General features: G+C 36.2%; 2 protein-coding genes across 3 annotated transcripts; one reads left to right on the top strand and one right to left on the bottom strand.

Moving 5' to 3' along the window:
* Positions 1-128: 128 nt before the first annotated feature.
* LOC102801691 (uncharacterized) lies at positions 129-3,356 on the top strand. The gene is made up of 2 exons (XM_006823436.2): positions 129-334; positions 528-3,356. Exon 2 carries the CDS (start codon positions 823-825, stop codon positions 1,414-1,416), a length of 594 nt encoding a protein of 197 aa, XP_006823499.1. The 5' UTR covers positions 129-334; positions 528-822; the 3' UTR covers positions 1,417-3,356.
* Positions 3,357-3,804: 448 nt separating this feature from the next.
* On the bottom strand, positions 3,805-9,938 carry LOC100378188 (retinol dehydrogenase 11-like). Of its 2 annotated transcripts, XM_085496860.1 has the most exons (7): positions 9,771-9,938; positions 9,138-9,399; positions 7,411-7,576; positions 6,504-6,629; positions 5,617-5,781; positions 4,827-4,985; positions 3,805-4,526 (listed from the first exon to the last, which is right to left on the bottom strand). In XM_085496860.1, the coding sequence occupies exons 2-7, from the start codon at positions 9,345-9,347 to the stop codon at positions 4,393-4,395; spliced, it is 960 nt and encodes a 319-aa protein (XP_085352986.1). In that variant the 5' UTR covers positions 9,348-9,399; positions 9,771-9,938; the 3' UTR covers positions 3,805-4,392. The 2 variants fall into 2 exon arrangements, with proteins under 2 accessions (XP_085352986.1, XP_006823498.2); XM_006823435.3 differs by lacking the exon at positions 9,771-9,938 and having other exon boundaries at positions 9,138-9,439.
* Positions 9,939-10,848: the final 910 nt, after the last annotated feature.

The raw sequence follows: 10,848 nt of genomic DNA, 5'->3' as shown, positions 1-10,848 counted from the left end.
CAAAATAAACAAACGAGATTTCACGAGAATTGTCATCTGCGCATATACGGAAGTGACTCTGTTATTTGCGATTCTTTTTATTCAGCCTAATGCAGCGTATTTAAATGTTGCTCTGAAATTCGATGATCTCAAGATTGTTAAGAATTTTACTGTGAACAGTTATCGGAACGAGCGATTTTGAGAACAAATAAACCTGTGTTCTGCGAGACTTCAACGTGATTGCGCAGAAACGGATGTTGGGTCGCCGTGAAGCCGAAGACGAATATATTAACCTAGCGTGTATTGTAACTGAATCGTTAATACTACTGAAAGCTACTAAGAATGTTAATCTCAGGTATGTACAACTTTATCGCCAATGAATTTTGGGGCTGGGGAGATTCTGATGATGACGTAATCGAATGATGGACATGTAGCCACAGTCCTCTACACTGTGATGTTGCTGACAATATTGGCTGAATATATCGACCATATAATATATATCGAACTATATATATAATAACAATATATTTGTTATAAATTTATTTTAGCTTTCAAGAAAAATGGTTTTCCGGTTTGAAATGTCATATCACTGCCATGGTCATCTTTAAACTTTTGTAAATATTGCCAATCCCTCTGTGGAATGTGTAAGTGTTAATAAAAATTGTTATTTAGTATCCTTGTTTCACGGAAACGGTGATCATCGAGAAATTACCCAATTATTAGTCAGCACTGTGTTATTTACGCATTAGAAGGATTCCGTCATCCTATTCCGAGTTAGATAGTTATATCCTGTGAACTGAACTGTTGTGTTCATTCTACGTGAAAGCAATAACAGCAGTTGTCATGAATGCGGAGGATATTCACCGTCTTCGAGTCAATCGTGTGGAGATAGTAAGAGACTTGGATGTGAAATATGTACTTAATCACCTGATTGCTAGTTTTGTGTTTGATCCCGACGATGACGAACGAATTAAAGCAGAGAAAACTAACCAGGACAGAGTTTCCAAATTACTGAACATGCTTGAGAAATCTTCCAAGGACAATGCTTATGTGGCGTTTCGCACAGCTTTAATTGAACCATACCCACATTTGGTTGAAAAGTTAGATGCTACCGTAATCCCAACCATCACAGAGAGTGAGACAATGAACCATGGTGTGCAAGAGGATGCCAGTGGAAAAGCCGAGATATTGTCTGTAGAGCAGCATCGAGAGGAACACTCTAGTTCTGGTAGCCCTGCTCAGGCTGCGTCCTCTGGCAGCAACTCCAATGTTATGATGACCCAAAGTTCACAAAAGACAAGTACCACCAATTATGCCGAGGTTTCTGGAAAAGGGAATTTTGTGGTCCTGGGTGGAAATAACACCACAATCAACATTGGTCCAAAAAAGAAAGAACATAAACGTTTTGGATTTTTGCCATCGTGGCATAAAAAATAATCTAATAATTGAAGTTGAGTTGTACTCTGCCATCGATCGTTCAATGGGGTCTTGGGACAATTATGTGCAATATTAGAATTGTGCAAATTATGGAAAAGTTGTTTTTAAATGTCCATTTTTCAATGATTTCCAAATGTTGACATACATTTCGGCTACCAAATTAATAGTTTACTCAAAATTACAACTCAGTTACTGTTAATAGTGTTGCAATGTACATGGATTCACAAAGACTTGGCGTGCAACAATTCATTACACAAGTGAATCCGTGGAGTTTGCAAAAATTTTCTGTAATTTTCATGCTATTACACATTTCACATAATATTCCCAAGACCTCATTATTGCTATATGAATAATTTCGAAGTACCACTTTAATACTACTACCAGTATATATTAGAGGCTACAGCTTGATTTTTGTAGGACTTAGTCAATTTAACTTAAGGTTAAAGTATGTGTTCTATCTCGATTATGGTCCATGTTAGATATATATTTTTCAAGATATTGGTTAAATTTCTCTTAAAATTACCTTACAATAACTCAAAATTTTTTTATTTGATGATCTTCAAATTTAGAATCTTCTCAATCACAATGTCAACCAAGTTCAATTTTGGTGCAATTTTCAAGATGGGAAGTAAAACTTGGGTGAAATAAATTAGTGTTATGCTCTCCAAGATTTGTCAATTAGATGTAGATCAAGTGTGTTTTTATTATGAGAATGTAGTTCTCCTGCCTTTTTTAAATTACAATAGTTTTTTTTATTCTGCTTACATAAATTACTGTACTATAATTTAGAAACTTCTATACAATTCATGTTATATTACATTGTATTCTGTAAGATACATTGATACAGTAGATCCTGTTAGTACATATATTAATGGAGGAACACAGTGGCTAGTATTTTTCTTGAAAATTGTGCTTATATGTGTTGCCATTCTATTAATTTTTCGAAACATTTATACAATTCATGTTACATTATTTTCTAAGGGACATTGAGATTAATACAGTAGATGTAGTATAAATTGAAAAACACACCTAGTATTTTCCTTACAAAATGTTGGTTTGATATGCTGCTCCACCGTAAATAATGTAGGTATCACTCTAATAAATTTATTTATCATCTAGAGAAAGGCCCTAATTTGGTTCTAAAATATACATCACAAACTGTTGAAAGTTTACAGTCAACCAAAATTTGTATTTCCATGTGATAAAAAAAAATAGTCAGTGATTTTAATGTAATATTCATATATAAATTCATGTTATATTCTTTTATAAGAAATGCTGAGATTAACACAGTACATATAATAATTCATGTTTTTCAATCACGTTATAATATTCTAAGGGACATATTGATTATTACGTGTAGTAGTATCTGAGGAAAATGATTATTTATTTTTATTTTTTTATGATGAATTCATAGTTCTTGTCCATTTTTGGTCAGAATTGTTTACACAAATTTTTGCCAGTATTTTTTGCAGTAAATGTTTAGATACATTGCATTGTTTCGGAATTTCATACTCTTTTTTGCCATGCTAAGAATACCTGTATATTTTTTTATCATTAGTTTGCATCCATTCATCCATTTGTTAATATAATCTAGATTTTCAATGGGCAATGTTGTATTATTTATGCTATGTTTTAATTCTGGAAATGTGAATTATTGAGTAATACTGTAAATCATATGAGGTGTTTTATGAACTAAATGTGTATCCATCAAGTTGTTTTATTTCTTCAAAGTCTTATTCTAATCTCATCGATCCATAATGGTCACAGATTTGGCATGTAAAATCTGACATCTAGGAAAATTTGAACATTAATTAATATTAGAAAGTTGAAATAAAATACAAATATCTTGTTGTGCTTGCATCAACTGTTGTTGCTCATTGATTCTCATTTAACTTATGGAATTAGAAACCATTGTCACTGAAATAAAATGAATGTACATACATGTATGTCCGGAAATCCATCAAAATCAAACCTTAATATCCTACCCGATAAAGCCATAGCAATAATCTCAGACTGTACAAAATTTATTGTAAAAGAGCAATTATTTTGAAAATAGGAAGGATAATGAACAGGTGAGACATTTCAATTCATTTAATCTCTGAAGCACATTTGAAGTAACTGTGAAAGTAATGTAAGATGCAATATGGATGAAAATTATAAGTGTTTCAGTTCATGGTACATCATAATGCTATGTATTCATGAACCTCCATATTGCATTTGAAAATGGACGTAACTAGCGAGTGTTCTTCCTCAGAAAATAATCTATTGATTAATAGATTAACACAAAATAATGAAAATAATAAATTGTATTAAATATACATATAAACATGATATATTTGAGCTGTAGTATCACCGCCATCACAAGAATCTATGAAACTGCCACAAACGTTAAGAACACAAAAACAGTTTATTAAGAAAGTTGTTTTCAAAATACAAACAAGTAACATTATTACATATGCATCCTTTGCAAAAAAGTGTGAGTTGTCACCACAGTTTTTCATTACTGTCAAGTCCAGTATTAAATATATGCCACCAATTATACAGATAATGCTACTTGCATGACAGGCATGTACCAAATTTAAATGCTAAAAAATATAAATTCAAATAGGATAACAATTGTATGAACCCTGTCTGGCAGGTGGGTGTTGAGTTAATTAAATGTATAAAATTCCTATTCCAAACATTTTTGGGGTTGTTTTGAGTTTAAGCTACACTCCCTGGTAAATAAAGAAATTGTTTTGTATAATCAAGCCTTCATAAAATCTTTAAATAATCTGTTATATTTCTGTAGGAGAATAACTATGTAAAAAAATATGAACTGTATATGTTTGAGTAGCATGATGGATTGGATCCAGTAAAGAACTTGTGTACCGTAAATATCTTTCACGCCGACCGATGTCCGATGAGGACAATATCGTTACCGCTAGGTGGCGCTCTTTTAGTCAACCTCTTAAAAGCTTGCTGACGCTACGCAATTCATATTTTCCGCTTGTCTTCCAGTTTAACCAATTCTTCACTGATCTTCCATAATTTCGTTGCCACATTTTCATCATACGACTCAGTCGAACTTGATTCTTCTCTAAAGTTTTCAAAGTATTTACCACTGACTCCTATTAAAATCGGTATGATAAATTGCATGACAGGATTTGATTTGATTTCATGAGCACAACAAAGTAATGATAAATCTGAATTATTCATACTAACTTGTTTTTTGTCATGCTCGATCGAAAACGTTTTAAAATGCCCGTTGATTTTTATCATTTGACTGTTTTACGAACCAGCTATATCTTATAATAGTACTTGGTGCACAACGGGCTTGTTGTATATTCTTTTGATCATCCACTGGCTTGTTGTATTTTTTTTGTATTATATTTGAAAACAAGTAGATATTGTACTTTTGAGGTTTATACCTTTGAGACTTGGATCTGTCGCGAGGAATGACACCATTTCTCCGCCATGCTGTAGCGAACGAATCGCCCCGAACCATCTCAATAACGGAGAGAGTAAATACATCATAGCTTTGAATGGCCACCCGAAATGTCTGAACAATTCAGTCGTTGCAATAAACCCTGTAGTAAAGAGAAAAAATATCTTGACATAACAACCTTTATTGCCGTAATGAACAAATTATTTCCCAAACTGAGTGCGTTACATTGTACGGCGTTCTGGGTAAGCACGTCTCTAATGCGCATGCACCACGAACTCTGCTTATGTCGCAGTCCTTATTCAAACCCCGTTAAAAGTTAACGTTAAAAGTGCACTTGTCTAGTTGCCGTGGTTGTGACCTTTGGTTCGCTTTACATTTCTTTTTCGTTTCGTAATTTCATCCGTTGATGGTAACCACTGGCACGTGCACACGACTAGAAAAATAATCACATGTAGCGAAAAAAAAACAAAAAAAAAACTACAGCCTAAGCACCTGCACCTAGTCTCATCTTGAATTTCCAAGGTATTATAATATTCCAGCTTAAAGTTAATGCATCAATTTATTTATGGGGAACAGAATGAAACCGTGCAATCAGACGATGCCATCCCCATACGCCTAATCCAACCGTAGTTTGTCATTCTGTGTTTCGTTTACAACTTGAATGCCCAAATAGCTGTGGTGTCATAGTCCCTCTACCAAGGCACTGTGTTCGTATGCATTGTAAAGTAATGTAACAGTCAACACAGTGCAATGATGTACAACGGTAATCTTACCTGGATGGAAACAGTTACACGTTACGCCAGTTCCATGCAGTCGTCTCGCTAGTTCGTATGTAAATAGGACGTTTGCTAATTTAGCGTTCTTGTATGCTAGTACACCGCTGAACGTACCCTGTTTGTCTAGTTGTAAGTTTTGAAAATCCATATGGGCTTTGGGACCTGGAATATAAAGAAAAATTGAACATAAACGGCGCTTTGACATCTCATCTTAGATGAGTTAGGGCCATGGTTGAATCATGTCGACTGTTGTGTGCCTATCACTATTATGACATTTCAGTCATTTCCGCTACTAACATCTGGTGTCTTTAAATTTGTCAAAGACCGACTAACACAAGAAAAGCTATACACCAACCGCTGGTAAAGTTGTCTAGTTCGCACCAAGTCAATGTTTCCCAAGTTATTTAGTTCGTGTTTGATTTGTCGATCCATAAAACCCAGGAAAGATGGTATGAGATTGTTTTCTCTAAGTTCATAAACTTCAGAACAAAAATGGACGTGACGAAATCATTTGAACATTCCTAAAATTACAACCGTAACTCACTAAAGCTGTGATAACAAACCATTGGTCTGGCCTAAATTCGTTGACTTAATTGGACTGATTTTAGTGTAATCTCATACAAACAGGTCGGAGGTGTAATAGACTAATTTATTCGTACATATTTTAAGACTCTGACCAAAAAAAAGGCCAGGTAATATATATATATATGACATAACGTGTCTTAGAAATTGGGTGACCAGTTTAGGTTTTATTAGAGGGGTTTTGTGGAATGGTCGCGGAATCAAGGGTTGTTTGCTGAAAATCCTGTTTTCATTTATGTATTCAGTATCCTAATTGGACTTGGAGTTAGTCTAATCACGTATTTATAGAACACTGAGATTACCTTTTCTTCCGCCCATGCTCTCGGGATCGTGAAGTTTGGAAGTAGTAACAATAACCCTGGCTTCTCCACAGTCCTTAGCTGTTCTTTTTAAATCGTCCAATAATAAATGTGTTAATAGAAAATGACCTGTTTGAAAAAAAAATGATGAAATGGTCACTCATACATTTTATATAACACGGATACTTGGTAATATATTTAGTTTGTAAATATCATTGTATTCAGAACACTCTTGGTAGTGTTTGTCTAAATTCATACCTGGTCGAATTCTCAGGGATTTAAGTTCATTGCTTAATTTCAACAGAAACACGGAAAGGGGATGTTATGAGAATGTTGTTCTGGATGCTCGTTCTTATATAATGATATGACGATGTTATTACGTAGTGACCTCTTCCCTTGCATTAACTCCTATAGTTTTATACCAAACAGCATCCAAATGACACCAAATCTAAATTAAATTTCACTTTGTGGCTGAACACACATTTTTTGGACACAATTATGTGCGTATCGAAAATTCATCTTTTTTTTTTTTTATCTTATAGACAAGTTTGATTCCGAATCACGCATAACGTGATACGTCATTTCGTTCACCGACACTTGTACGTCCAAATATATTCACAGATGGCTAAACTTTTTTTTTTAAATTTAACTGTATTTTGCCACAGAAACCGGAAAGACTTTCCAATGTACCGCATTTCTAATCATAATTCTAACGCAGCCCCTGCCCTCACTTGCCCTTCAAATTAATTGTATATGACCCTCTTGAGAGACCTTATGGTTATCTACTACAGGCGCATATGCAACTGAATTGGGAGGCTGGAGTCTTTACGATCGGGTAAGGGGTACATTGGAAAGTTTTTATCCGAAACTAACTCCATTCCCCGGCCGTTCGAACTTTACAAATACTCACCAAGATGGTTGACGCCCATCGTCATTTCGAAGCCGTCGTCCGTTTCAAGACGGCCGATCATCTGTGTTGTCAACCCAGCGTTATTGCAAAGTACGTGTAGAGGTTTCCCCGTTGCGTGAAACTCATCGACAAAATTTTGAATGGACTCCAAAGAAGCAAGATCACACTAAAATGAAGAGGTAACAAAATTCACTTACAAAGGATCAGCTGGGAAAATGTTTTTAATTTGTACAGAGCCCGAATTACTAGTACCTATTTTGTCCAAACACAATTCATATACTACGTGAATTATCAACGTAACTTGCAATTTGTCGCCGCATGGGGCCTTTTAAAACCACACATGTGACGCCACAGTACTATTTTAATGGTCTTTATTTATTTCACGGAATTCCCTAAATTGGTGGTTTTGGCATCATGCATGTCATTCTAACAGAACATCGCTGAAACAATTCCATGACCGAAACAAACTAATTGTTTGTCCGACGATGTGCATTGTCTCTGCTATTATTCAACGGGTGTCCCTTTTGAAAAAGGGGACAAAAAAAGCTACTCTCTGATTGGTCTGACGTTTAGATGTCAGCATTGTGCAGCCGATCATGCACAGTCTTATAAGTAGCTTCGCACTGACTTCAAGTGTTCTGCGTACATACAATCTTGCTCTGCATAAAATGGGTTACATAAAACACGTACGTTGCAATGAACACGCCATACAATATGCAAATTACTGTCGATTAAAATTCTGTCTGTGGACTGAGGCTGAAACAATTATATACCTATATATATTTTCTACATTGTACTTGCAATGTACTTTACCTGGCGGTCATGTTGCAGTAATAATCAAAACACAATATTAAAAAAGGAATGTATTGATACGATATCACCATTGGATAACGTGCATGTGGTTTAGGGCATCACCACCGCTTCCGTCCTGGGCATTTCTACCTTAGAATCACCTTGGGTATTGTCTCATTAAATGACTGTTATGTATAGTTTGATTGACAACGTTTTTTAGAAGTTTCCGAGTAAACAAACAACTAACTACCAGCACAGTTTGCATTGGATTGAAAACAGGATATGCTGGGATAGTGACATAGGTAAAATGTATTAACGCCAAATATTCGAACACGCTGAGCGTTTTCATGTGAAACTAAGATTGTTTTTCGATTTTCATTTTGTTTCAACGCCTTGCACATCGTTTTCGGGGAGAAAACACAATAGCTGTGCGTGAAATACCGTGCTTCATTTATACTGTTATACATAGAAGATATAACCAAAGAAAAATATATTATGATATGCAAACAGACACGCGATTAAGTACAGAACTGCATAACAATAAAGCTGCCACATAAACTGGATTCTCCGTGATATCCTTGAAGAACTGTTAATGTAATTGTTATTGATTGAAACAAAAAGGTCAAGGTTCGTGATACAGTAATACTGATTCAATGCTATGGTGTGTAATATAACGGGGTCATTTCGGATATCTCGAAATATTGTCAAGCACACACAATCGATAACAATGCAACACTTTACGTTTGATCAACGTGGCAATTGACAAACATTTTTGACTGTCTCGTATTCAACCAAGGAATAATTCTACCACCATTGTAAATTATCTACAATGACGGGGTCTCTGTTGCACGTGGGACGGTACACGCACTGTACCGTACTGAGTGTGAGCTCGGGCTCGCACGTATACGTAGTCACTGGTAAGTAGGTCAACTCACCTTTATAAACTGGCACCTGGCGTCTGGGATCATCGTGTTCAATCTTCGAATCGCGTCCTCCCCTCGTGTTTTGCTACGACACGCCAGAATGACATCATACCCCATTTCCGCCATAATCTTGGCCGATTCGAAGCCTATTCCGGTATTGGCACCTGTGATTACGCATACCCTGTGACTGTGGAGTTCATGACAATGCTCACTTAAGGCCATAGTCCCATCCGCGACACCACCTCGTCTGGACTGACCTATAAAACACTATTCCCTGTGTGTTATAAAGAGTAGCACGTTTACGTCAGAAGCAACACAACTCTTCGACTGAATGTGTGATGACTAATTACCAATACACGCACGATCATTCATGACGCAACGTCCATGAAGGGATCACCCATTTTATTAATGGGGGTGGAGAAATTTGTTTTCCCAATTGTTTTCGAAGTCATCGTGCAAACGTTTTTTTTTCTCTCTTCAGCCATCCCACCTTTCCACAGTTTTCATCACGTGGGAACCCCATAATTAAAATAAATCTATACAGTTAGAAACTATATACACCATTTCGCTCAAACACCGTCCCCATGACTAGTAAATATGACACTGCCAACACAAACGGTTACGGTGAGTATCTCAATTACTTACCTGATAGACCAACTGCGACTTTTTTTCACAAAACAAATCGCCATTCATTTATGAAAACGTTCACGTATAGTTTTCTGGATTCAGATCTGCTACAATTAAATAGTTGGTCCCGATTATCATAGACATAAACACGCCGTGTTTTCTCCGTAGTGTGTATACGTAGAGGTCGTCACCTAGAAGTGCAAGGGTACGTTGACATTCATACGAACTTATGGTGATGACCATGGGTTGTCCCCTGTCTGACACCATGAACTCGGAGTGTCATTGTGCAGCCTTGACGTATGGCTAGTCCATATGCATGGAGGCGATCACCATTGTTCAAACCAGACAGCAGTACTAATATACAGTAACTATAGAAGAACGCACTTCCATTCCATAAATAAAACATTTACTTTATAATCTTAAAGCGCGGTGGTCGTCGCGCAGCGCGTGTTCGAATTTCATGTAAATAAACAATGTATTTTATACGCGTTGTATACGTCGCTATGAGTCCCATATCGAACAGGACGCGGTAAGTCGACTGCCGCCCTTTAAATCAACCTTGTAGTTGTGGTTACGTAGCTCCAGATTTCGCCTGACATTACCCTATTTATTTTGTTCTTGTTGAAGTTTTACCCACGTTTTCTCTTGTTTGTCGCCATGCCAGCAAGTCTATAAACTACACTTAGTCATTGAGGGATTTGCACCAACTGCCCCGTCTCCGATCGAGTTTGCTTCATGTTTTTAGGATTTACCGGAAATAAGATAAAATCAAGTTTGGGAATTAAATATTCATGAAAAGTACCATTAACTGTCCGAACTCAGCCTCGAACAATAAGCGTTGGCATGCCTGGAACCATGATGGCGGGATATTGCGTATTATTTTTATTATCGGATTTTAGATCATTATAAAATGTGTCAGATATACTGATTCCCAACCCCAAAATTCATGACTATGAACCAAACCCATTCCGTCTAATGCCAATGTAAAAGTTTGATAAATATCGGAAAATTCCCGAACTCAGATATTTTGACTATGATCCAGCCCGGCCGATAACAATCTAATATCGGTCTATAGCAAACACCTCAATAATTATCG

This window comes from Saccoglossus kowalevskii, chromosome 3 (assembly GCF_978046115.1).
Source record: "Saccoglossus kowalevskii chromosome 3, keSacKowa6.1, whole genome shotgun sequence".
NCBI classification, from domain to species: Eukaryota; Metazoa; Hemichordata; class Enteropneusta; family Harrimaniidae; genus Saccoglossus; species Saccoglossus kowalevskii.
Note: the sequence above shows the minus strand (reverse complement) of the source record. Positions and strands in the feature narration are given on the sequence as shown.